General features: G+C 55.7%; 1 protein-coding gene across 2 annotated transcripts; it reads left to right on the top strand.

The window, feature by feature from the left end:
• The first annotated feature begins 4,030 nt into the window (after positions 1–4,030).
• On the top strand, positions 4,031–22,568 carry DEF8 (differentially expressed in FDCP 8 homolog). 2 transcript variants are annotated; one of them, XM_039460048.2, is made up of 12 exons: positions 4,031–4,088; positions 9,182–9,315; positions 10,056–10,153; positions 12,038–12,187; positions 14,223–14,364; positions 16,617–16,781; positions 17,407–17,534; positions 17,709–17,822; positions 19,039–19,119; positions 19,930–20,019; positions 20,172–20,281; positions 21,526–22,568. In XM_039460048.2, the coding sequence occupies exons 2-12, from the start codon at positions 9,192–9,194 to the stop codon at positions 21,626–21,628; spliced, it is 1,305 nt and encodes a 434-aa protein (XP_039315982.1). In that variant the 5' UTR covers positions 4,031–4,088; positions 9,182–9,191; the 3' UTR covers positions 21,629–22,568. The 2 variants fall into 2 exon arrangements, with proteins under 2 accessions (XP_039315982.1, XP_039315972.1); XM_039460038.2 differs by having other exon boundaries at positions 19,879–20,019.
• The last annotated feature ends 4,099 nt before the right edge of the window (positions 22,569–26,667 follow it).

Genomic DNA, 26,667 nt, shown 5'->3' with positions numbered 1-26,667 from the left:
CCACCAACCAAGGCCAACGGGTTCACCATCTGCTCAGCCTCCCGTCTCTGGTCCCCTGCCCTCACTTCACCTTGTGCGAAGCGCCATCCACAGGGACCTGCTTCCAGCTCCTCAGTCACCAGAGGCTCTTTCAGTTCCTCCAGGCCTTTGTACTTGCTCTTTCCACCTGGATGCCCCTTCCACTTGTTATAAGTAAAATTTTGATGCCACAACAGAAGTAGCACTCCAAGATCAGTCCTCTCAGCAAGGCAGTTTACTTCCACTGGAGCGTGTGGCGCACGGATGGAGCAGTGGCCGCTGCATGCTTGGACAAGGGGAAGGTGTACTTAAGCCTGACGGGAGTTGTCCCTGCTGCTGTCACCCCCTGTTGGATCGGGTTAAACCGCACAAGATAGACTAATCCCAAGTGGCTATTTTAAAAAGAACAGGCTTCCGAGCTGGAGTGGCAGGGTAGGTGTTTTGGCGGGAAGGACAGTTACCAGTGTGTCAGAGCAGGTAGCCGGGGTGATCAGGTGACCAGGACAAGTCAGGATGGAGGGGGTAGGGGGAGCAGGTGTGAACTACTGAGGAACCAGTGGAGAAGGTTGTCTATTGGAATTACACGGAAGTAGAGATTCAAAGAATAAGAGAGCTGAACATACTGACATACTGATTCTTTGAAGAGAAACTTAGGGTTCACGGTAACGCTTTTCAGTGGTTCGCTCCTTCCGACCCTTGGAGTCTTGGCGCAAGCATCTTTGTCCTCTGATTGCAGCCCTTGTCTCGTCAAACTGTTTATTTCCCTTTTGGTGCTCATTATCTCTGATTAATCTGCTTCTTTGCTTACTGTCTGGACCCTTGAGTGATGGGACCTTGTCTGTTTTTTCGCCACTGTGCCCCACTGCTTTGATGAGAACATGGCATACAGCTGGTGCTCAATAATTGTGGTGGCTCATGCCTATAATCCCAGAATTTTGGGAGGCCAAGGCAGGCAGATCACTTGAGTTCAGGAGTTGGATGCCAGCCTGGGCAACATGGCAAGACCCTGTCTCTATAAAAAATACAAAAATTAGTTGGGCATGGCAGTGCAGGCCTGTGGTTCCAGATACTCAGGGGCCTGAGGCAGGAGGATCACTTGAGCCCAGGTGGTTGAGGCCAGCCTGGGCAACCACATCTGAAGCAAAACAAAACAGTAAAGGTGGCCGGGCGCGGTGGCTCAAGCCTGTAATCCCAGCACTTTGGGAGGCCGAGGCGGGTGGATCACGAGGTCGAGAGATCAAGACCATCCTGGTCAACATGGTGAAACCCCGTCTCTACTAAAAATACAAAAAATTAGCTGGGCATGGTGGCACGTGCCTGTAATCCCAGCTACTCAGGAGGCTGAGGCAGGAGAATTGCCTGAACCCAGGAGGCGGAGGTTGCGGTGAGCCGAGATCGCGCCATTGCACTCCAGCCTGGGTAACAAGAGCGAAACTCCGTCTCAAAAAAAAAAGAAAAAAATAAGAATAAAATAGGGCCAGGTGTGGCAGCTCACACCTGTAATCCCAGCACTCTGGTAGACTGAGGTGGGTAGATCACTTGAGTCCAGGAGTTTGAGACCAGCCTGGGCAATGTGGCAAAACCCTGTCTCTATAAAAATACAAATAAAATTAGCCAGGTGGTGGCACTTCCCTGTGATCCTGGCTACTCAGGAGGCTGAAGTGGGAGAACCACTTGAGTCTGGGAGGTGGAGGTTGCAGTGAGGTGAGATTGAGCCACTGCACTCCAGCCTGGGTGCCAGAGTAAGACTCTGTCCTAAAATAAACATGTAAAATTAGAAAATTTTAAAAAATGCGTTGTTGAATGTCTACAGAGAGATGGTCATGACACACTCTATGCTTGTTTATTTATTTATTTATAGAGATAAGGTCTTGCTGGCATGGAGTGGGTCACTGCAGCCTCAAATTCCTGGGGTCAGGCAATCCTCCCACCTCGGCCTCCAAAAGTGCTGGGATTACAGGCAGGGGCCACCCCACCTGGCCGACACTTTCTAATTAAGAAAGGAGACTTTAAACCGTGTGTGGAGTGTGGGGTTATCTTTGTCTCTCCTTGGAGGAGGGTCCCCATTGCTTTTGTAGACCCTTGTTCAGATCAGCGACTGGTTCTAACACGCATTTGTGCAGTGGCACCTGCTGAGCAGAATCTCTTTCCTCAGGGCCAGCCTTGACTGGGAAGTCAGTCCTTCCCGAGTCCATGTAAGGAAGCACTCGCTGTGTCCCCGCACTGGCAAGCAGTAAAGACAGCCAACAAAATGCTGCCTGCACTCTCAGCTTTATGGTGGTTAGGGCCCCAGTTGGGGGAAGAAATAATACATAAAAATGTGCAAAACAGAAGACATCAGACAGGAGGGAGACGATGAGGGGAAGGGCTCTACCTCCCAGGGATCACCGAGGGCCACTGAGCAGAGGCCAGGAGGAGGTGTTGGGTCATCGGAGGCTCACCCAGGCAGGGGCCCAGTGGGAGGGTGGACCTGGCTTGTTGGAGAGCAGGAGCCTGGAGGTGAAGGTGGAGGCTGACTTCTTCCCAGGCGGAGGATGTACTGTGGGGCCCAGATGGGAGCTGAGGATAGGGAAGGGCTTGCCAGAGGAGCTGGGAGAGAGGCCAGGTGGAAGTGGAATCTCTAGGACTGGGGACCTCAAAGCAGCGACAGTGCAGCCAGTGCAGTCCCCTCTGGGTCTGAGCAGATGCGGGAGCAGTGTCCGGATCTGGGGTGTGAGCTGGGGTGGAATCTCACCCCACCCTGTCTGAGCAATGTGGCCTTGGTGAAGCTGATGGAGTCGGTTGTCCTGTAGGTGACTGCTGGCCCCAGGCTTCTACAGGGTTAAATGAGATGGCCTGTGTTTCCCACGTGGGAGGCCACAGTTACTGGCACTGTCATCACCAAGGCAGGCCAAGCCAGAGGCAGCAAAAGCCACACCCTTCTACAGAGGGGAAACTGAGTCCCGGAGCTCAGGGCAAGGGCACCAAACCCGTATGCTGGCCTTCATCTGTCCTCAGCCCCTCCCTTCGGGCACAGGGGTGGCGGGTGAAGAGTCTTCCACCTGAGAAGGTAGGAGTGGGGCTCTGGGGGCGGGGAGCAGCAGCCCGTCTCCTGCAGAAACACTGGGAAAGCAGGAGTCATGGCAGGCCCACAGAGCCAGCTGTACCCCCGCGGAGCTGGTCCTGAGCCCTGGCGCGCGTCCTCCGCTGCGGAGAGGGTGGAGGGGCCGGAGTCCCTCCGTCACCAGCCGTGAGGCCCCCGCGGGGCCCGCAGGTGGCAGCCGGCGCACACAGCGGCTCTCGGTTCCTTTTTTCTTCTCAACCACTGGGGTTTACAAAGAGAAGCTAAAAGCCACCCATTTTCTAAAAAGCGCGTGTGGCCGGCGCGGTGGCTCCCGCCTGTAATCCCAGCACTGTGGGAGGCCGAGGCGGGTGGATCACGAGGTCGAGAGATCGAGACCATCCTGGTCAACATGGTGAAACCCCGTCTCTACTAAAAATAAAAAAAAACTAGCTGGGCGTGGTGGCGCGTGCCTGTAATCCCAGCTACTCAGGAGGCTGAGGCAGGAGAATTGCCTGAACCCAGGAGGTGGAGGTTGCGGTGAGCCGAGACCGCGCCATTGCACTCCAGCCTGGGTAACAAGAGCGAAACTCCGTCTCAAAAAAAAAAAAAAAAAAGAAAAAAAAAGAGATCGAGACCAGCCTGGCCAACACGGTGAAACCCGGTCTCTACGGAGACCACAGGACTTAGCCGGGCGTGGGGCGCCCGTAGTCCCGGCTGCTCGGGAGGCTGAGGCAGGAGGCGCGCTCGAGCCCGGGAGGCGGAGATCGCGCCGCTGCGCTCCAGCCCGGGCCACAGAACAAGGCTCCGTCTCGGACAGAACAACGAAAGTCAACAGAAGCGCGCTGACGCTCGGATTCCAGCCAGGCCTTCTGCGCGGCGGCGGCCGGGCCGTCCGTGTGCAGTGAGCCTCCGCGCCGGGGGCGGCAGCAGCGCGCGCGGGTGTGGACGGCGCGGCCGGGCGGCGGGCGGGGCCGGGAGCGGGGAGGCCGGGCGGACGCGCGGCGGCGGCGGTGGCGGCGGCGGTCAGGTGAGCGGCGCGGGGCGGGCGGGACGCGGGGCCTGGAGACCTCGGCCGCCCCACCCGGGCCCCGCGGCTGCTCCGGGGTCCACACCCGGGTCCACACCCGCCGTGCGCGGGCTTTCCGGGCGGCCCAGGACCCCCGCGCGGCGGTGCCACCTCCCGGCTGCTCCGGGCCTCAGTTTCCCCGCTGTGGAATGCGAGGGTGGGGGAGACTCGCCCCCCAAGGCGCGGCCCTCGGGCGGCTGCTCCTGGCAGCAGGTGGGACCCACGGCCGGGCTTCCGGGGGAGCAGCCGGGGCGCAGTTCACCCCGCACGCGCGGGCGTTCCCAGGCTCTCGGGATGCAGCTGCAGGGGCGACGCCGCGTCCCGGCGGTCACTGCGGGGCCAGCCCCACGCACCCCGAGTGTCCCCGGCCCCCTCCGCGCCCCAGCCCCGCCTGCTTCCTCTGTTTTCTCTGCGCTGAGCGGTGGGTTCGAACCCGAGAAGGGGCAGGGCAGCGAGGCCTCTTTCTACGCTCGCCGTCTTCCTGCCGGCGCCTTTCTGGGGCCCCGCCGACATCTGGGTGCAGCACTGGTGGGGTGAGCCTGCTGGGAGGGGAGGCCGGCCTTCTGCTCCGAGTCCCCAGGCCTGAGGCCTCCCCTCGTTCCTCCCCTGCTGTGCGCCAGGCCTGGGGCTGGCACGGACTTTCACTAGGCAAATAAAAGAGGCTTATTTTACAGCCCAGAGGACAGCTCTGGGCAGAGCAGCGGTGTCGCCGCCAGGGCACCTGCCTTCAGCTCCTCTGGCTGCACTTTAAACACAAGGAGGTCTCCAGGGGCTGCCCGGGCTTCGCTTCTGCACCCTTTCGCTTGCGCTGGTCACGGTGTGTGTGACAGTGCAGTCTGTTCTGAGCAGCTCTGTGCTCCTGGCCTCACTGATGTAGCAAGCCCTTAGCCCTCCATCCACCTCAGGAAGTACACGTTCTCCCTGGTTTATAGGCAAGAAAATGGAGAACCAGAGTCTAAATCAGGGCTGATTCTTTTCTTTTTCTGAGACTGAGTTTTTCTGTATTGCCCAGGCTGGAGTGCAGTGGCGCAATTTCTGCTCACTGCAACCTCCACCTCCCAGGTTCAAGCCATTCTCCTGCCTCAGCTTCTTGAGTAGCTGGGATTACAGACGTGCATCACCATGCCCAGCTAATATTTTTTGTATTTTTAGTAGAGACGGGGTTTTGCCATGTTGGTCAGGCTGGTTTTGCACTTTTGACCTTAAATGATCCACCTGCTTCAGCCTCCCAAAGTGCTGGGATTATAGCCGTGAGCCACCACTCCGGGCCATGATTCTTAAAAATAATAGTAATAGGCCAGGTATGGGAGTTCACTTCTATAATGCCAGCAATTTGGGAGACAGAGGCAGGAGGATTGCTTGAAGCCAGGATTTTGAGACCAGACTAGGCATCAGATGGCGACTCTGTCTCTACAAAAACTTTTAAAAAATTCACTGGATGTGGTGGCACGCACCTAGAGTCCCAGCTACTTGGGAGGCTGATACGGAAGGACCCCTTGAGCCCAGGAGTTTGGGCTGCGTTAGCTATGATGGAACCACTGCACTCCAGCTTGCCTGACAGAGTAACACGGTCTCCAAAAAAAAAAAAAAAAAACCGAAACAAAGTAATAATGATAAGTTGTAAGCAGTATTTATTGGGCAGTGCTCTCTGCTCTCTGAACTTAGTATTAACTGTTTTAAGCTTTACAATAACCCTGTACGGTACTATTGTCATCCGCATTTGAGACAGAGAGAATGGAGGCAGAGAAAGGTTTATCTGTTTACCCAAGGTCACAGGGCTGGGAACTGGAAGAGAGGGGCTTCGGGTTGGGCGTGTCTGTCTTATTACCATAAACAATTGGCATCATCAGTCAGAATCTTTCTTTGGCTCACTGCAGCTCTGCCTCCGCCTCCAGGGTTCAAGCGATTCTCCCTCCTCAGCCCCCTGAGTAGCTGGGATTACAGGTGTACACCACCACGTTTGGCTGATTTTTGTATTTTTAGTAGAGATGGGGTTTCACCATATTGGTCAGGCTGGTCTCAAACTCCAGACCTCATGATCTGCCCGCCTCGGCCTCCCAAAGTGCTGGGATTACAGGCGTGAGCCACTGTGCCTGGCCTTTGTTTTTGTTTTTGAGATGGAGTATCACTGTCACCCAAGCTGGAGGGCAGTGGCTCAATCTTGGCCCACTGCAGCCTCCACCTCCTGGGTTCAGGTGATTCTCCTGCCTCAGCCTCCCAAGTAGCTGGGATTACAGGTGCCCACCACCATGCCTGGCTACTTTTTGTATTTTTGGTAGAGACAGGGTTTCCCCATGTTGCCCAGGCTGGTCTCGAACTCTTCACCTCAGGTGATCCACCTTCTAGCCCTCCCAAAGTGCTGGGATTACAGGTGTGAGCCACTGCTCTGGCCTTTCAGTCGGAATCTATTTTGGCTGTAAGAGACAAAAACATCCTGCTCAATAACAGGGGTGGGAATACCATATTCCTCTCACTCGAGTGAAGCCTGGCTGTGAGCCTCAGGGCTCAGGCAGCGTCCCCTGCAGTCCTGTCACTGCAATCCTCATGCCTGGCTTTTATGTCACAGCCCAGTGTGGCTGCTCCAGCCCCAGCCTTTACGTCTGTATCCCACGTAGCAACATGTGCGAATGGCCAGAGAGGGGCAGCCTTGACCTTTAATGACAAGTCTTGATGGGGGGCAGTGTCTCATGGATTACAAATCCCAGCACCTTGGGAGCCTGAGGCAGGTGGATCGCGAGATCAGGAGTTGGAGACCAGCCTGGCCAAGATAGTGAAAGCCCATCTCTACTAAAAATACAAAAATTAGCTGGGCATGGTGGCGGGTGCCTATAATCCCAGCTACTTGGGAGGCTGAGGCCGAGAATTGCTTGAACTTGGGAAGTGGAGGTTGCAGTGAGCCGAGATCACACCACTGCACTCCAGCCTGGGGTTACAGAAAGACTCTGTCTCAAAAAAAAAAAAAAAGGGCAAATCTCAGAAGTCTTTCTTTTCTTTTTTTTTCATATATACGCACACACCTATACACATACATACATATATACATGCACATATATACATACATATATACACATACATACATACATATATATATATACACACACACACACATACATATATGTATGTTACATTCCCTAGAGATCGGTTCTCACTGCATTGAGCCTGGCCTAATGTGGTCCTTCTGCTTTGGCCTTCCAAAGTGCTCGGATTACAGGTGTGAGCTACCACTCCTGGCCCATTACTGTTATTTCAGATAGCCCTGATTCAGACTCTGCTTCTTCATTTTCTTGCCTATAAATTAGGAGAACACCTTCCTGGGGCGGGTGGAAGGGCTGAGGACTTGTCTATGTCAGTGAAGCCAGGAGCTCAGAGCTGCTCAGAGCTACCTGATCTTCTTAAGCCCAGGGGCTCAGAACACAGTCACATTACCAGGTCTATCTGCAGGGGAGGCTGGGAAATTATGTGACAAACAAAAATGAGGCACCCCATTCAGGAAGGAGGAGGCGTGATGTCAGATGGCCTGACTCCTCCTGTGTCCTGGGTGCTCCCTGGGAGACTGGGGAGGTGCTGGCCACCTCTGACTCTGTAATAAGAGAAATAAGGTAATAAGAGAAAGAGGTGGGACTAGGGCCATGCCCCCTCTGTCTTCCCAGCACCTCCCTGTTTTGGTCCGGGGTGCTGGGTCCTTCCAGGTTGGAGTGCAGGTGCCCCACCCACATTCCTGCCCCACAGGTACAGCAGGCAGGACTGGTCCCATAGATGGGGTGGAGTCTCGCCCAGTGGCAGCGTAGGCATGTGGGGTTGGGGTAGCCTCCCATGTGCCACTGCCAGTGAGGCAATTGTTCAAATCCCAGCTCCCCGAGGCCACAGCGTGACCCTGAGCAGGGCTGTCTCCTCTGGGCTCAGCTCTCTTTCTTTTGGGAGAAGGGACAGAGAATAAACCATCGGATTGTTTTTTACAATTGTGAATTATTTCAGACCGTAGCAAGCACAGTGAAAGTGTAGCCAGTACTGATGCCCCTACCGAAGACTTCCTGTAACATCAGCAAACCTTACTGTGAGCTTGTTTTGTGCAGTCTCTGTAGCTCATTTCACCCTCACCATGGCCCATTACGGATGGGGAAATGGAGGCAGAGAGGCTAAGGAACGTGGCCCAGGAAGCTGATTGGGAGGGCGGCATGCAAACGGCCTCTCCTCCCACCCAACCAAAGTGCCTTCATCCCTGCCAGGAGCCATCAGTCCTGTGTGCTTTGCAGTTTTTCTGAGCCTGAGGGCCAGGAAGGAGCCGTTCCTGATGTTCAACTTCTGCCCCATGGAGAACTAGGCCCTTCCCGACTGTTTCCTGGGGCTCTGGAGGCGCAGAGCCGGCGGCCTGGCTCGGGTTGTGTCACACATCCAGGATCAGAGCCAGGCCAGAGAGCCTGGATGCGTGTGTGGGGCTTCTCCCAAGATTCCCTTCCTGGGCATGGGAAAGGTGGGCGCTGCTCACCCATATGTGGCTGAGTAGGAATGGGCCTGGCACTGTCCCCAAGTGTCCAACCCTGAGCCCTGAGACAGGGGCTGCGATTTTGGGGTGCTCTGACTGGAAAGCAGCAATTTCAGTTGGGGCCCAGGAAGGAGCAACCATTTCTGGGAGGTCTGTCTCACGGGAGCAGGTGGACAGCAAGCTGGGCCAGGGCTGAGTGAGTAGGGGAGGCCGGAGAGGATCCCATAGTAGCTCTAGGGCTGGGACTCTTCAGTGTCTGGGGCTGGAGGACCCTGTGCTCGGGGCGGGAGCTGGGCCCCTCAGGTGGGCCACGTGCCTCTCTCCTATCATGGAATTCTTATTGTCACCGTGAGCTCTTCCTAAGGTGACACCACCAATGGGGGCCTGGGCAGGGCACTGGAGGTGTTTCAGGAAGAGGCTGAGATGGAGGTTGTGTGGTTTGAGGACCACCCGCTTCATGGAAGCGAACGAGGCCTACCTCACCCCAGAAACTCCAGTGTGGCTGGGGAGAGGAGGTGGTCCGTGGTGAGCCTGGTACTTGGGACTCATCCTGTCCCTACCTGGCTCTCAGGTGGAATGCTATGGAATATGATGAGAAGCTGGCCCGCTTCCGGCAGGCCCACCTCAACCCCTTCAACAAGCAGTTGGGACCGAGACAGCATGAGCAGCGCCCTGGAGAGGAGGCCCCGGAAGCCACACCTGAAGGTGGGTGCTGGCGGGAGTCGGGGTGGGAGCTGGGAAGGTCTCTGGCCACTTACATGGACCCCTGTTCTTCCTGCTGCCTCCTGTGCGGTCCTGCCTTTCCCACGGAGCCGGCACCTGCTGGCTGTTTTCTTGTTCCCACGTGTTCTGTGGTTCTGTGGTTTGCTTCTGTGTGCCCACGAGAATTTGCACTCCTGACAGCAGGATTTGTGCCTGACTCATCACTGCTGTATCCTTGGGCCCCGCACACAGTAGGTGCTCAGGGAACGCTGGCTGAGTGAGCTCAGCACTGAGGGAGAGGTTAGCCTCTTGGCATCAGGATGGTGTCAGCCCCAGAACCTGCTGATGAGGTCATCAGGGAGTGCTGGGGCGGGGCAACCGCAGGGACGGGCTGGCGTGGGCCCTGGCGTTAGTGGATTTTGCCGTGTAGCCAGCCGTGGGTTTTCTGTCATCCCCATGTTCATGCATGAGGTGTCCGCCTTGGGAATGGGGATGTTTCTGTAATGCCATCTTGAGGCCCTTTTAGCACCGAGTATCATTCCACCTCCTCTTCTCGAATGGCTCTTTCCTGTCTGCATGAGAAGCAGATGTGCAGGTCTGAGGGGTACCCAGCTCCCTCAGTGCCTGCTCTCTGTGCTGCTTCCTGAATCCCTTTCCCACTCCTGCTGTCCCAGCTCCTCCCTTGGGGACGGGAGACAGGAGGCAGCAGCTGACCCTCCATACCTGTCCCGGTCTTCCCCCAGAGGCCCTGCCGGAGCTGCCCCCTGCAGAGCCGGAGTTCCGCTGCGCTGAGCGTGTGATGGATCTCGGCCTGTCTGAGGACCACTTCTCCCGCCCTGTGGTAGGTTTCGGATGTGGGAGGGGAGAGGGACTGAGTGAGCCCTCAGGAAGGGCCAGCAGTTTCCTTGTCACTTGCTCCCAGGTGGCAGGGAGCTCCTTGTCGCAGCTCCCTGTGAGCTGCGGTGCAGCCCCCACCTCAGCCAGGGCCCCTGGCTTAGAATCTGAGGCCTGTGTGACACCCCAGACCCCCACCCTCGGAGCCTGTGTGAGGCAGGTGGAGATCCTGGATTGCAGTTCCTGAACCTGGGGCTGCTCCTCTCCCCCGAGCTTCTTGTCTTCATGAAGCAAATATGAGAGTCGGTTCCCTCTGGGGTCCTTGGGGTCCTGCAGACCCTGGTGCCGAGGGAAAGGGGTGCAGGAGGTAAGGGAGAAGCCCCTGTCTGCCTCCTCCTGACCGGTCAGCGTCACAGGGCCCTTTGCTTTCTCTGTGTGTTCTTCCTTGGAAGCCTTGCTTTGAAGAAGAAAATGGGAGCCTGTAAGGATTTCTTTTTTTTTTTTGCAAAGATGGGGTTTCACCATGATGGCCAGGCTGGTCTTGAACTCCTGACCTCAGGTGGGTGATCCACCCACCTCGGCCTCCCAAAGTGCTAGGATTATAGGCGTGAGCCACCGCGCCTGGTGGCCATAAGGATTTTTTAAAAATCCTTTGAAAACCTTTTTTGCAAACTGTCTCCAACTTGTGAGAGAAACATTATAATAACATTAAAATGTAACTGAAAAGATTTGGTCAGAACCTCCCCATTCTAATTCACTGTTCCTTTTGTGTGTGGCCTTTAAGCTTTGCCCATGTAGGGGGACTTCATATATGTGTTTAGTATCTTTGTTTATTTATTTTTCTTTTCCTTTAATCCAATCAAATTGAGTATCTTTTTTTTTCTTTCTTTTTTTGAGATAGGGTCTTACTCTGTGGCCCGGCTCTGGAGTGCAGTGGCACGATTGTGGCTCACTGCAGCCTCGACCTCCCGGGCTCAGGTGATGCTCTCACCTGACCTTCCTAATTAGCTGAGACTGCAGGTGTGCACTACAATGCTCAGATAATTTTTAAACTTTGTTACACAGACATGGGGTCTCGCCTTGTGGCCCAGGCTGCTCTCAAGCTCCTGAGCTCAAGCGATCCTCCCACCATGGCCTCCCAAACTGCTGGGATTACAGGTGTGACTCACTGTGCTCAGCTTGTTTTATTTACTACCACATTTTGAGCACTTGCTTTGGGGCCACAGACTGGGAGAGAGGAGGGTGCCACCTCCTCTTTGCCTGGGCCTCAGAGCCCAGCAGCCTGGAGGAGGAGGAGGCTCCCGAGGGCAGAGTCAGCCCAGGCTCCTCAGCTTCGAGACCCGATCTCGTCTTCCCCGGGAGCACCAGAGTGTTCTGAGTCTGGGGTCTTCCTGGGCCCTGAGGAGCCCCCTGGCCACTATGTGGAGAAAGCAGCCGGAAGTTCTGGGGTGTTGGCACCTGCCTGGGCTTGGCAGTTAAGCTTGAGGCTACTTACTCTCCTTCATAACAGCAAATGTCATTGCCCTGGCCTTCCTCCAAGAGGAAGCTCGAGAAGTAACCGAAGTGACAGAGCGGAAAAAGCAACTGGATTTCTAAAGAAGGAAGTTGTCTTTTGAAAAGCATCTTTCACACATTAGGTTTTCAGGGGGGAGCAGGTGCACGGGGTGGCCCTTGAGTGAGTCCTCGCGGCCCTCTGCTTCAGTTTCCTTCTCTGGGTGAGGGGTGTCGGGGTCTGCCCTGGGCCTGTCTCGAAGGATGGGACTTGACAGGGAGAGCCTGCAGTGTGAGCATCTGACTCCCCCGACCCCAACCTGGGCAGAGTCTGATCTGACTCCCCCCACCCCAACCTGGGAAGGATCTGATCTGACTCCCCCCACCCCAACCTGGGCAGGGTCTGTTCCTGGCTTCTGATGTGCAGCAGCTGCAGCAGGCGATTGAGGCTTGCAAGCAGGTGATTCTGGAGCTGCCCGAGCAGTCGGAGAAGCAGAAGGATGCCGTGGTGCGGCTGATCCACCTCCGGCTGAAGCTCCAGGAGCTGAAGGTGGGTGTAGGCCCACCCCATCATGGGGCAGCCTGGGGCTGAGGCCAGGCCTTTGGGACCAGGAGGCCCCCACCAGCCTCTGGCTCTCTCTCAGGCAGTGCACCCTCTCAGCCTGAGGGGCTGAGGTAGAAAGACACTAGACAGGCAGGGTGGAAGATGGGCCTTTCTCCGAACAGAACCATGGGAGGCTTCTCTATTAGTCTAGACCCTTTTATTTCGAGCAACAAAAACCCAACCCCCTAAGTAGCTTAAACCAAAAAGAAAAATGTATTTGCTTGGTGACTGGAAGACCCTCCGATGTCAGGAGTCTCATCTCCCAGCTCTACTTTCCGTGTCTGATCCAGCACGTGGTGGTGGCAGAGACCGTCCCGCACTGCACCTTGCTTTCCAGCAGCTGGGCTGCCCTGGGTGGTGACAACTGCCTTTTCTGTGGTTATAGCAGGAGTCTCAGGCCTGAGTTTCACTGGCCAGTCATGGGCCCACCCCTGACCTGATGACAGTCTAGATGGGCCTGATGGGCCAGTTCTGGGTCATGGGCCCACCCCCTGACCTAATGACGGTGGCTGATTGGCTAGTTCTGGGTCATTGGTGCACCCCCTGACCTAATGACGGTGGCTGATTGGCTAGTTCTGGGCTATGTGTCCACCCACTGAAGCGAGTGGGTGGGCTGAGTTCCTCCCTGAACATGACCTAGACAAGGAGTGGTGGTGTCCTGAAGGTGACGACAGAAGGTGATGGGTCCCAAGCCACAGATACCCCTGATGCAGGTCTTGGGTCTGCCTGTGCTTTGGCCTGGCTGCCCTGGGTCCCCTGTGCTGACTCATGAGTCCCTGGGATTGTGGAAAGTAGAATATTCATTAGGGAACAGGTAAGTTAGTGGTAACAAAAATCTAGGTGGTCTGAGGCCCATATTGCAGCTAATGGTGTTGGGGAGAGGTGAGGAGGGCCTCCTTTTCCATCGCCTGTATCTGACCTGCAGAAAGCGGGAGGGGCAGAGAGGCCACATCCCTCCCGCTCACATGCCGGTGGCCTAGAGAGGCTGCATGGCTCTCACTCAATGCCCGTGGCCCAGAGAGGCCGCATGGCTCCCACTGACATGCCTGTGGCCTAGAGAGGCTGCATGGCTCTCACTCAATGCCCGTGGCCCAGATAGGCCACTTCTCTCCCACTCACATGCCTGTGGCCCAGAGAGGCCGCATGGCTCCTGCTCACATGCCCGTGGCCTAGAGAGGCTGCATGGCTCTCAATGCCCGTGGCCCAGAGAGGCTGCATGGCTCCCACTCAATGCCCATGGCCCAGAGAGGCCATTTCCCTTACACTCACATGCCTGTGGCCCAGAGAGGCCACATCCCTCCCACTCATGTGCCCATGGCCCAGAGAGGCCACATAGCTCCCACTGACATGCCTGCGGCTGAGAGGCCACATCCCTCCTGCTCACGTGCCCGTGGCCCAGAGAGGCCACATGCCTTCTGCTCAGATGCCCGTGGCCCAGAGAGGCTGCATGGCTCCCACTGACGTGCCCGTGGCCTAGAGAGGCCATATTCCTCCTGCTCACATGCCCATGGCCTAGAGAGGCAGCATCTGTCCTGCTCACATGCCTGTGGCCTAGAGAGGCCGCACGGCTCCCACTCAATGCCTGTGGCCCAGGGAGGCCGCATGGTTCCTGCTCACATGCCCGTGGCCCAGAGAGGCCGCATCCCTCTCACTCACATGCCTGTGGCCCAGAGAGGCTGCATGGCTCCTGCTCACATGCCCGTGGCCCAGAGAGGCTGCATGGCTCCCACTCACATGCCCCTGGCCCTGTGCAGTCCCACACAGCACCTTGCTGCAAGGGATGCTGGGAAAGGTAGCGGGTGACCTTGGCGGGCCTTCCACAGCTGATCATTGGTTACTGTGAACGGGAAAAGGCATTGTGCTGACTCTCACAGTCTCCACTGTACGTGGTACCTGGAAGGAGTCAGTTGAGGGGCTGGTGCAAAGGGAAAGGAGCTTCAGCCCAGCTTGCCTGTGACCCTCCCTGACCCGCTCTCTGCAGGACCCCAACGAGGATGAGCCAAACATCAGGGTGCTCCTGGAGCACCGCTTCTACAAAGAGAAGAGCAAGAGTGTCAAGCAGACCTGTGACAAGTGCAACACCATCATCTGGGGGCTCATTCAGACCTGGTACACCTGCACAGGTGAGCCGAGACCAGATGAGGAGGGAGGGATGGGAGAGGCCCAAGCTCCTGCCTCCGCCAGGCTCACTGTCCAGCGTGGCGGCCACTCGCCACACGTGGCCACTCAAAGTTAAATTAATTAAATATGCATTTCCTCAGTTGTACTGTCCACCCTGGACAGTGCGGTTCTGGATGAGAAATTACACTTGTGAATTACATGGTGTGTCAGTTATGACAGTGGAGAAAAAGGGAAAGGAAATGGCATATGTTAGGGTAGATTGCGTGCGCGTTCAGGGCAGAATGTAAAGGTATTACCTGACTTTGAAGCAAAAACTCAAAGGTCAGGGAGCCTAGCGAGGACTGTTCCTGTGGGGGTGGCTGTGTGTACCAGGGCCCTGAGGTTGGTGTGTCCAGTGCCGGGTCCAGCCCCACAGGGTATAGTGGGCATTCTTTTGTGTGTGGAGATGATAGATCGTAGAAAAGAAAGAGATGAGGACACAGAGATAAAAGAATTCAGCTGGGCTCGGGGTCCACTGCCACCAGGGGCGGAGGCCAGCAGTGGCCCAAAGGCCTGGACACGCTGATATTTACTGTATACAGGGCAGGGGGGCAGAGTCAGGGGAGTGACTCATCTGACAGGATTGGTAGGGGTCAAGCAAATCACATTCTTATAATACAGGGGGCCACGTGGGTACAGGTCAGAGGGCCCCTCCCTCTCAGGCAGCCTCTACAAGGAAGGGAGGCACTTACTTCAGTGTCTTTTTGTGTGCTTATCAGAGAGAGCAAAGGCTTTCAGGATTCCTCTGACTTCCACAGCTTCTAAGAATTTACAAGGGAGCATCGGGTGGGAAGGTGGACGAGGATGGTGGCCGTCGGAGCACAGCTCCACGGAGAGGTGTTTAAGCCCCTGATGTCTGCGGGCCGGCTGGCTAGTGTCAGACCGTCCTCCAGAGCCGGCAGAGCAGAGTGTTCTCTGAACTCCTCAATGAGAGGGAAACTCCCCCTCACAGCCTGCTAAATAATGGGCGCCTCCCCAGATGCTGGCATTACCGCAAAGCCTGGTTGCTGAGTAGGGGGTGCCTGCCCAGGCGCTGGCGCGACCGCAAGGCACTTACTCTCTCCTCCTGATCACTTCTCATACTGTCCTTTCAGTTCTGAATTATATTTCACCCGATTATGTCTATACTATAAGACTAAAATGTTTCTACACCAGAGCAAAGATTAATAGAGAATAATGATATAGTAAGATTGAGTATATACTTGATTATGTGATTGAATCTAATATCTGTTCGGTGTCATTTCTATAAGTAATCAGTAAACATATCGTTGCTATAACTAAGCAATCAGTTACTTATTATGCTGGGACAGACTGTGCCTTCAGTCTCTTGCCATGGCACCTGGGCAGCTTTCTTCCCACAGTCCAGGGCCTTTAAGGCAGAGCAGAGGGCCGTGTGTGGCTGTAGCTCTGTGTCTGGGATAGGTGGGCTCAGAGGTGGTTGGGGCTTTTCTTTAAGTGCAGTGGGGCCGCAGGTGGGAGCTGGACATCCTTGGGCTTTAATAGGGTCACTCTGGCTGCTGGTTGAGCAAGGACTGAAGAGGGAGGTGAGTGAGAAGAGGGGGAGGAGGCCGACAGGTGAGGCAGGTGGTGGGAGTGGGAGGCAGCTTCGTGTGGTGCCAGCTGAAGGTTTGGGAACGGAGCGAGGCAGATGAGAACAGAGTCTGGCTGGGTGTGGTGACTCACACCTGTAATACTAGGGCCTTTAGATGCACAGATGGAGGTCGGCTTGAGCCCTGGAGTTCGATGCTGCAGTCAGCTGTGACTGCACTATTGCACTCCACCCTGGGTGACAGAGCAAGACTGTGTCTCTTAAAAAGTACAAAAAACCCCAGAGAGATAGGGGTCAGGATAACTCACGATGTTTAAAGGTTGGAGCCGCTGAAACCAGGATGGGAAGCTGAGGGGCTTGGGAGGGCAGGGCGGGAGTTCTTTTCATTCTGTTTGGACACATTGGGTCTGGGGTGGGAGTGGCAGGTTGACCCCAGACATGTGAGTCAAGTTGACAGACAATATCTGGGCCACCTTTGGGGCAAGGCTCAGGGGCCAGGGGCAAGAGCATCTTTGAGGTTCTAAGGCCTCCCTTGGTGCCAGGAGGTCTTAAATTGATCTGGGCCTCGGAATGGAACCCATGGGGAGGGGGCCGGGCGGCTGAGGGTGGCCTGGGCTGCAGGTGCACCCTTCCTACTTCTGAGAAGTGTGTGTCCCGCCACCCTAGGGTGTTATTACCGCTGTCATAGCAAGTGCTTGAACCTCATTTCCAAGCCCTGTGTGAGCTCCAAAGTCAGCCACCAAGCCGAATACGAACTGAACATCTGCCCTGAGACCGGGCTGGACAGCCAGGATTACCGCTGTGCCGAGTGCCGGGTGCCCATCTCTCTGCGTGAGTGTGGTGGGACAGAAGAGGGTGAGGGAGCTCTTCCTGGCAGGGGAGCTGGGTGTGCAGGTGTGTGAGGGCCCATCAGTCAGACAGCGGAGTGAGGCCCTGGGGCAATCCCTGCTTGTTATCTTTGGAAAGTGACCCACAGGTCTGCCGCTGGCGTTCTTTCTCGCTGAAGCAGACTGAGGCTCCAGCGGTTCTGTGACTCCCCCAGGTCCCCGAGGAGTACCTGCAGGGCTGGGACCTGGCTTCTGCCTCCCTGGGCAGCCTTTTGTCACAGAAAGCCTCATCCACAGGGACTGGGAAGATCACATGGTTGTCACGCACATGTGTGCACCAGCTCTTCTCTCTGGAGAGTTGCTGGTGTTCATTCATCAAGTCCCCACACAGCCCTACAGTGGGGCCCTGTTTGTGTCTCCTTTTACTGATCAGAAGACAGGGCAGTGAGACGCTGGGACCACCTGAGGATGGGATGAGTCAGGAGGGAGCCCTTGGCCTGGCTGGCTGTCTCCCCGAGGGCCGTGGTCCATGGGAGGACAGACTGTGAGGCTGGGAAGCCGTGGGGGGCTCTGGTGAGGCGGGGACCCTCACCGCCCCTCTGACTTGGTGATGGTCCTGCCCCCTGCAGGGGGTGTGCCCAGCGAGGCCAGGCAGTGTGACTACACTGGCCAGTACTACTGCAGCCACTGCCACTGGAACGACCTGGCCATCATCCCCGCACGCGTGGTGCACAACTGGGACTTTGAGCCTCGAAAGGTGGGGGTTGGAAGGTGGGGGCATCGCCCTGGAGAGGGAGAGCAGAAAGGGGGAGTGGGGTGTGGAGCTCGTGTGCCCTCAGTGGGTATTGCTGGCTGCGGGGGCCGAGGGCGGGTGTCCCTGGTGCACGCGCCCTGGGCGGGTGTTTGAGGTGTCACCCGGCCTTGCCCGCAGGTATCCCGCGGCAGCATGCGCTACCTGGCGCTGATGGTGTCCCGGCCCGTGCTCAGGCTCCGTGAGATCAACCCTCTGCTGTTCAACTACGTGGAGGAGCTGGTGGAGATTCGCGTGAGGCTGGGCCCTGGAAATGGGAGGCAGGGGCGCTGTGTCCGATGGGCCCTAGGGCCGGGCTAGTACCCTCCTCTCCTCTGGGCCGTGGGAGGTTCTGAGCAGAGGACGGAGGCCGCCTGCTTAGGGTGATCTGGGTGCCATGGCTGCCCTTTGGTTGAAGGTGCTGGAGCTGTGTGCAGTAGTAATCTTAACGCCAGGCTTGGATGCAATGTGAAATTTTCTAATAGCCATGTTAAAAAAGTAAAAAAAGCTGGGCTCAGTGGCTCATGCCTGTAATCCTAGCACTTTGGGAGGCGGAGGTGGGTGGATCACCTGAGGTCAGGAGTTCAAGACCAGCCTGACCAACATGGTGAAACCTCGTCTCTACTAAAAATACAAAATTGGATGGGTGTGGTGGCACATGCCTGTAATCCCAGATACTCAGGAGGCTGAGGCAGGAGAATGGCATGAACCCGGGAGGCAGAGGTTGCAATGAGCCGAGATCACGCCACTGCACTCCAGCCTGGGCAACACGAGTGAAACTCTGTCTCAAAAAAAGTAAAAATAAACAAGTGAGGTTATTTTAAAAAATGTATTTTATTTAGCCCAGTATATCCAGAATATTAATTCAACATGGAATCAGTGTACGTTTTTGAGATATTTTATGTTCTTTTTCTTTTCTGCGCCATGTCTTTGTCCCCAGTGTGTATTCTCTGCTTACGGCCATCTCACTGCTCAGCAGCCACTTCCAAGAGCTCTGTGGCTGTGCATGGCTGGTGGCCCCTCTCTTAGCTAGTGGCGAGGGAGGAGTTAGGGCGGGAGCCAAGGGCAGACGGGAGCTGCGGTCCCGGCAGGCAGGAGTGACCGAGTCTCCTGTGAGGTGGTGAAAGGCACTGGGTCCCGTTTTACCAGGGAGGAGACTGTGGCCGAAGATTGAGGTGCCAAGGCCACGGCTGGGGCAGGAGCTGGGATTTCTCTGCTGCTGGCTCCTAGACAGTTGTGTGTGCCCGTGGGGCCAGGTGAGGGGAGGGAAGGGTCAGTGAGCCTCACAGTCCGGCCCCACCCGGAGCTGTGGTTTCGACGTGTGCTGCAGCTCTCAGCCCTGGGCCCCTCCTGGGGAACTGACCTTCAGGCATGAGGCAAGCTGCCTGTGAACTGGGCTGGCTGTGAAGCCTGTGCTGGGCCAGCCCTGCTTCCTGGCTGAGGAGTCCGCCCACTCCCGCCTTGTCTGCAGAAGCTGCGCCAGGACATCTTGCTCATGAAGCCGTACTTCCTCACCTGCAGGGAGGCCATGGAGGCACGTCTGCTGCTGCAGGTCAGAGTGACGGCCCCGGAGGGGAACGGCCGGGGTGGCAAGGCAGCTCGGGCTCAGGGCTTTTCCAACTTGTGCATGTCGTAGCTTTAGCAGAGGGTCTCCTAAGCACGGTCCCAGGGGGCAAGGCAAACAGGTATTCTGCCCACAGAGGAGTTCTCCAAGTCGTTCAGTTTGGGAAGCCCTGCAGCCTTTATGTGAATCTCCATGGCGGGCGGTGGGGGGGGGCCCACCCTCCTCAGGCAGGTTCACCACAAAGCACAGTTTTTAAGGTTCATCTCATCATTTCTTCAACAGAAACAGCTGGTCTAGATTCTGGGAACAGTGAACAAAACAGGCAGGAGTCTTTGCCCTTAGAGTGCCTTTCAAGTAGGGAAGATACGAAACATAAATCATGTGTTGGGGTGGTGAGCCCTGTGGACAAGGCAGAGCAGGAAGAGTGGGGAATGAGGGGTGCAGTGTGCCTGGAGGGCTGCATCGGGAGTGGGGGGTGGGGTCTACATGGGTGGGGGGGGCAGTGTGCCTGAAGGGGCTGCATCGGGAGTGGAGGGTGGGGGTGGGTCTACATGGGTCAGGAAATGTGGCTCTGGTCCATCTTCCCTTGTTGGCTTCCTGGGGCTTCTGGTTTCTACTATGGGGCCTAGATCTTTCTGTGGCTTGTTTCTCTGTGAGCACCGGGCCCTGATCACTGGTGCGACCCCATGTGGGCAGTGGGCAGGGCCTCCCCCGGCACGGGGGGTCACAGCTGCTGGGACTTGGCAGCTCCAGGACCGGCAGCATTTTGTGGAGAACGACGAGATGTACTCTGTCCAGGACCTCCTGGATGTGCACGCTGGCCGCCTGGGCTGCTCGCTCACCGAGATCCACACACTGTTCGCCAAGCACATCAAGCTGGACTGTGAGGTGGGCCTCTGCCTGAGGGCTGCCTTGCCCCAGCCCCAGCCCTGAGGGGGGTTTGCAGGAGACACCACCCAGCCTGGTGTGTCCCTGGCCTGGAGTGCCCAGAGGAGCTGGCACTGATGTTCCCGTGCCCCAACACTGCACTGTTCCCCCAGCGGTGCCAGGCCAAGGGCTTTGTGTGTGAGCTCTGTAGAGAGGGCGACGTGCTGTTCCCGTTCGACAGCCACACGTCTGTGTGCACTGACTGCTCCGCCGTCTTCCACAGGTGGGTGTGCTGGGGCCCTGCACTTGGGGGTGGGGCTCTGCCCTGTCCTCCAGGAGCCACCCCTGGCCTCAGGTACGCAGGATGCCATGGGAGATGGCACTAGTGCCCTAGAGAGACGGAGATGGATCTTTGCTGACCCTGAGATGCTAAGTCAGACCGTGATGCCTGTGACTGAATGAGAAGCTCCCTCAGGACAGCACCTGGGGGCTGGGGGGCTGCTCCTTCCCAGGCCCGTCCTGGACCAGCCCCGGCAGCCCCAGCTTCGCCCCTGACGTGTTCACAGCCTCCCAGCAGCTTCCTCTCACCACTAGGATTGAAATCACTGTTTGAGGGTTAGTATAGGCTAGAGATTCCCAAACTTTGTGGTTTAATGTCATGGTAATTTTTTCAAAGTGTTCCTAAGCCAAAGGAAACTCCTAACACTTTCATACTAAAAGTACTTTCACTTTCTTTTTTCCTAGCCACTAGAGCCACAGGGAAAATTATTTATGTTCAAACAACTTTGTAAGTACTTATGTCCTAAAGATTTAGTGGCTGTTTGGAAAACTAATATACACAAATTAGAAGAAAAATATTTTAATTTCATGCTTCAGTAAGTGTGATGACTTACTATGATGTGTATGCAGGTTTTGGGCTCCACATGTCTGCCAGACGTGGAATCAGGTGGAACACTCCCCTCCCTGCCAGTTTCTGTTCCCTGATTTTTGCCTGGAATTTGCTATTTTCCGTAGTAACTGCTGAAACCCCGGCTCTGCAGCGCTATGGTGTCACACAGAGGAGACTGTTGCAGAGCCTCGGGTGGAGACTGAACTCCGTCAGCTGGTAGTGTGCTCGAGGTCTCACAGATGCCAGTCACTGCCATGTTCTGTTTAAAAGTTTGAACTCAGCTGCAGTGCCCCAGGACACAGTTTAGGAGCCAAGGCAGATGCCAGGCACCCTGGAATAGGAACGGGGGATCGTGAGGAAGGGCTCTGAGGCTGGTGTGGCCACCTAGCTCAGCCCCTCAGCTGTGTGAACTGGGCCTGTGTGGTCGCCAACAGCGGTAACATGACGAGCCGGAGGGCCACCTCTGCACGCTGGGTAGGCGCTCTGCACACGACCACAGTCACTCACCTCGTGCAGAGCCTGATTCTGGTCTTTGGTAATGGCTGTAGAGGGGATGATGAGAGCTGACCTAGAGCGCGTGTGGGGAGTCAGTGCTGGTGTTTCCTGTGCCAAGAGCCCCAACCTGTTCTTGCCTCCAGGGACTGCTACTACGACAACTCTACCACGTGCCCCAAGTGTGCCCGGCTCAGCCTGAGGAAGCAGTCGCTCTTCCAGGAGCCAGGTGCTGATGTGGAGGCCTAGGGCTGAGGAGGAGTGCCGGGCACCCGCCTGGGCCACCAGGACCCACCTCGACAGCGTCAAGTTGTTCCTTCTGCTCTGGAGACCCCTGGGGTGCGGCCCCAGGACCCCTTCGCCCCTGTGGGGCCGGAGTGGGTGGGCATTATCAAGGACTGTGGTCTCCCACGTGCGTGCGGGGACTCGGGGCGGCCACGCCTGGCTGCATTCCTGTGAGGGGTCCTTACGTGGCCCCCAGCCTTCCCCAGTGCGGGACTCCCTGGGCAGGGAGATGGGGGACATCTCACCTCCCCCGTGGTAGAGAGCCCTCCACACCCCTGGGCCAGGGCATCTGGGCCCTAGAGATTTCGCAGCTCCCATCCTGGCCACCCTGGAACCTCGTCAGGCCAAGACCCCAAGAGGGCTTCTGAGGAGACGTGAGGATGGACCACCCAGCCCAGGGCCGAGTTTCCCACGCAGTGGGTTTCCACTCTGCCTGGAGGCTCCGTCCTTCCCAGCCACGTACCTTCTTGGGGGCTTCTGGTTGTCCCCAGCTGGGGCTGTTCACAGTTGTCACCTGTAGACCTGCCTCTACCCGGGGCCTGAAGGTCTAAGGCCTCACTGCATGGTCAGCCCAGTGGGTCACCTGTTGTTTCTGTACAACAGTAGGCGAGCGGGCCATGGAGCTTTTCCCTGCTGGGTGCTCCTGCCTTGGCCCAGCCCACCTTTGCTGGTGCTCTAAGCTAGGAGGCCGTGGGTCTGCCTGAGGTGGATGTCCTGGCCCCCAGGTGTGGAGCAGGGACTGCGCCTGCAGGAAGTTCCAGGTTAGACAGTGGGACCTTACAGTGGTTCCTCGTGGCATTTCTTGGAACCAAATCTGCCTGGAGGAGCTGTGTCCTGCTGCCTGTGATGAGCTCTGGGTAGCTTGGAAACGACTGGCCAGTGGCCTTTTCCTGGGGGCCTGAGGTCAAGAGCTGAGAATATTTGCTCAGCTGAGCCCATTCAGGAAGATCAGAGGAGGGGGGTGTGGGAGGCCCCTCACGCCGCAGGACAGAGGCCCCTGGACAGCAGAGGAGGCCTGCAGCCCTGGGTGTGGGACACTTGGCTTTGCTGTGTGCACTTTACAGACCCTGTGGTCCATGAGGGGCCTTGGGACAGGACATTTTGGGACGTGGCTTCCCAGGCTTCTGCCCTGGGAAGTAGGGGTGCTCCTGTCTGTCGTTTTCGGGGAGTGGAGGGTGAGGGGTTACATGGGTCCCACACCCTGGGCTGTGCTTGGCTGTTGGTGCACATGGTGGGCAGAGGACACAGAATATCACTGCTTGGTAGGTGTCCCCTTTGACCAGGAAGCCCAAGAGGAGCCACCTTAGCCAGCAGAAAGGCCGCCCAGCTCCAGGGCGGATTCAGTGAGCCGCCTCTGTCCCCTCCGCCATCAGGAAGGGGATGGTGTCCTCTCCCCACTGTGGTGGTTTTAAGGCAAGGTTCTTATTGTCTGCCCTGCCTCGGTTTCCCCATCTGGAAAATGGGGGCAGGGGTACTGACCTACCTCAGGGGGAACGGTGAGCAGGGAACATGCTGGAGTCCGTTAGAGAGTGTGATGTGAGGTTGGGTTCCTGTCTGGCATCCCCTTCCTCTTTGGGGCTGAGGACGGAGTGAAAGGCCAGATGCTGTTTCCCGACACCCCTCGGTCTGCACACGCCTAACGACTGCGTCACGTTTCTGTCATATGGATATCAGCCATGCCGAAATACGTGTACTCAGCATCACATTATTCAGCATCACATTATTCCAGTTACAGATCACTGTGTCCACAGAAAAACTGCTGGCGTTTGCTGGACAAAGGGTTGGGCCTTTTTTTTTTTAAAAACCTTCCACCCAGCATCTCCCCACCTGCCCGTTGTTCTGGGTGATACAGTCTCTAAACAGAATCACGTGTGGGTGTTTCTGAGTCCACCGCAGGAAGAGCCCAGCAAGGACCCAGCTTGCACCGCCAGCACCTCGCAAGGCCACAGCGCCGGACCCAGCTGGCCTGTAACAATGCTGCTGTCACTCTCTCATTAAATGTATGTCCTGTAGCCTGCTGTGTGTGGTGAATTGGGGACAGAGAAGAGAAACTGGTTTGTGACATACAAGTCAATTGCAGGTTTAGGAGAAACAGCCTTTTCCATCCAGGTGGTTGAATGTAATCTGGTGTGGGGTGAAGTTACATGTCCTGATTGGTTGGAGAGTACTGGTGGTGGTGTCACAGATGTGCTGATTGGTTGGAGAGCACCGGTCGTGGTGTCACAGATGTGCTGATTGGAGAATACCTTGGTGGTGTCACAGACATGCTGATTACTTAAGAGTACCTGTGGTGGTGTCACAGGCGTGCTGATTGGTTGGAGAGTACCTGTGGTGGTGTCACAGACGTGCTGATTGGTTGGAGAGTACCCGTTGTGGTGGCACAGATGTCCTGATTGGTTGGAGAGTACATGTGGTGGTGTCACAGACATGTTGATTGGTTGGAGAATACCTTGGTGGTGTCACAGACGTGCTGATTGGTTGGAGAATACCTTGGTGGTGTCACAGACGTGTTGATTGGTTGAGAGTACCTGTGGTGGTGGCACAGACGTCCTGATTGGTTGGAGAGTACCTGTGGTGGTGTCACAGACGTGCTGATGGGTTGGAGAATACCTTGGTGGTGTCACAGACGTGCTGATTGGTTGGAGGGTAACTGTGGTGGTGTCACAGACGTGCGGATTGGTTGGAGAGTACGTATCACAAGACGTGCTGATTGGTTGGAGCGTACCTGTGGTGGTGTCACAGACGTGCTGATTGGTTGTAGAATACCTTGGTGGTGTCGCAGATGTGCTGATTGGTTGGAGAATACCTTGGTGGTGTCACAGACATGCTGATTGGTTGGAGAGTACCTGTGGTGGTGGCACAGATGTCCTGATTGGTTGGAGAGTACCTGTGGTGGTGTCACAGACGTGCTGATTGGTTGGAGAATACCTTGGTGGTGTCACAGATGTGCCGATTGGTTGGAAAGTACCTGTGGTGGTGTCACAGACGTGCTGATTGGTTGGAAAGTACCTTGGTGGTGTCACAGACATGCTGATTGGTTGGAGGGTACCTGTGGTGGTGTCACAGACGTGCTGATTTGGTTGGAGAGTAGCTGTGGTGGTGTCACAGACGTGCTGATTGGAGAGTACCTTGGTGGTGTCACAGATGTGCTGATTGGTTGGAGAATACCTTGGTGGTGTCACAGAGGTGCCGACTGGTTGGAGAGTACCTGTGGTGGTGTCACAGAGGTGCCGATTGTTTGGAGAGTACCTGTGGTGGTGTCACAGATGTGCTGATTGGTTGGAGAATACCTTGGTGGTGTCACAGATGTGTTGATTGGTTGGAGAGTACCTGTGGTGATGTCACAGACTTGCTGATTGGAGAGTACCTGTGGTGGTGTCACAGATGTGCTGATTAGGAGAGTACCTTGGTGGTGTCACAGATGTGCCAATTGGTTGGAGAGTACCTGTGGTCATGTCACAGATGTGCTGATTGGTTGGAGTGTACCTGTGGTGGTGTCACAGATGTGCTGATTGGCTGGTGAATACCTTGGTGGTGTCACGGATGTGCTGACTGGTTGGAGAGTACCTGTGGTGGTTTTGTCACACAGATGTGCCTAACGCCTCCCAGGTTCAAGCTCTTCTCCAGCCTCAGCCTCCCTAGTAGCTGGGACTACAGGTGGACGCCCAGCTAATTTTTTGTATTTTCAGTAGAGACAGGGTTTCACCACGTTGGCTAGGCGGGTGTCAAACTCCTGGCCTCAGGTGTGATCTGCCTGCCTTGGCCTCCCAAAGTGCTGGGATTACAGGTCTGAGCGACTGTACCTGGTCAGGCATTGCATTTTCATTAGTGTCAGATGTCCTTTCAGAAGGGTTGTACCAATCTGCATTCCCACCAGCAGCGTATGACAGTGCCTGTTCCCCTACAGCCTCCACAATAGAAGGTGTGGTCACACCATTCAGAATTCCCAATGTAGGTGAGAAATGGTGTCTTTGTCATTTTACTTTGCATTTCTGTAATCATTAGTGAGGTCAAACTTCATATGTTTCAGGATCTAATTTATTTATGAATTATGGCTTTTGCCCATTTTTCTATTGGATTCTTGGTATTCTGAATCTTTTGAGTTTTTCATGTTGCGGATATTAGCCTGTTATTTGTAAGATGCAGTGTAAACATTTTCTTTCAGTTTGAGAACTGCCATTTGACCTTGTTTGTGGTATTTTCTTTTCTGTGGAAAAGTTTAATTTTGCTTACATTTTTATGTGGTCCCCTTGATCAATATATATATTTTTAATTTCATCTAGGTTTTAATGTCTGGAAGGGCTAGTCTCCCCTTTGCAATTTTCTTTTTAAAAATACATTTTTTTTTGCTGGGCATGGTGGTTCACACTTGTAATCCCTGCACTTTGGGAGGCCCAGGCTAGAGGATCACTTGAGCCCAGGAGTTCTAGACCAGCCTGGGCAACATAAAGACCCCTTCTCGGCCGGGCGCGGTGGCTCAAGCCTGTAATCCCAGCACTCTGGGAGGCCGAGGCAGGTGGATCACGAGGTCGAGAGATTGAGACCATCCTGGTCAACATGGTGAAACCCCGTCTCTACTAAAAATACAAAAAATTAGCTGGGCATGGTGGCACGTGCCTGTAATCCCAGCTACTCAGGAGGCTGAGGCAGGAGAATTGCCTGAACCCAGGAGGCGGAGGTTGCGGTGAGCCGAGATTGTGCCATTGCACTCCAGCCTGGGTAACAAGAGCGAAACTCCATCTCAAAAAAAAAAAAAAAAAAAAAAAAAAGACCCCTTCTCTACAAAAATAATTAGCTGGATGTGGTGGGATGTGCCTGTAGGCCCAGCACTGCAGAGGCTGAGGTGGGAGGATTGTTTGAGCTTCGGAGGTTGAGGCTACAGTGAGCCAAGGTCCCACCACTGCACTGTAGCCTGGGTGATGGAGCAAGACCCTGTCTCAAAGGAAAAAAAGTTTTCCTAACTATTCCTACAAAAAACTGAGCTCCTTAAAGCATGTATTTAA

The sequence above is a fragment of the Saimiri boliviensis genome, chromosome 1 (genome assembly GCF_048565385.1).
Source record: "Saimiri boliviensis isolate mSaiBol1 chromosome 1, mSaiBol1.pri, whole genome shotgun sequence".
In the NCBI taxonomy this organism is placed as follows: Eukaryota; Metazoa; Chordata; class Mammalia; order Primates; family Cebidae; genus Saimiri; species Saimiri boliviensis.
Note: the sequence above shows the minus strand (reverse complement) of the source record. Positions and strands in the feature narration are given on the sequence as shown.

Excerpts from the sequence above, each read along its gene's own strand:
- DEF8 (XM_039460038.2), top strand. The coding sequence starts at position 9,192 with ATGGAATATGATGAGAAGCTGGCCCGCTTCCGGCAGGCCCACCTCAAC. Across the intron at positions 16,782-17,406 it reads CCGGGTGCCCATCTCTCTGC|GGGGTGTGCCCAGCGAGGCC; the intron begins GTGAGTGTGGTG and ends TGCCCCCTGCAG. Across the intron at positions 19,120-19,878 it reads AGGCACGTCTGCTGCTGCAG|CTCCAGGACCGGCAGCATTT; the intron begins GTCAGAGTGACG and ends GGGACTTGGCAG.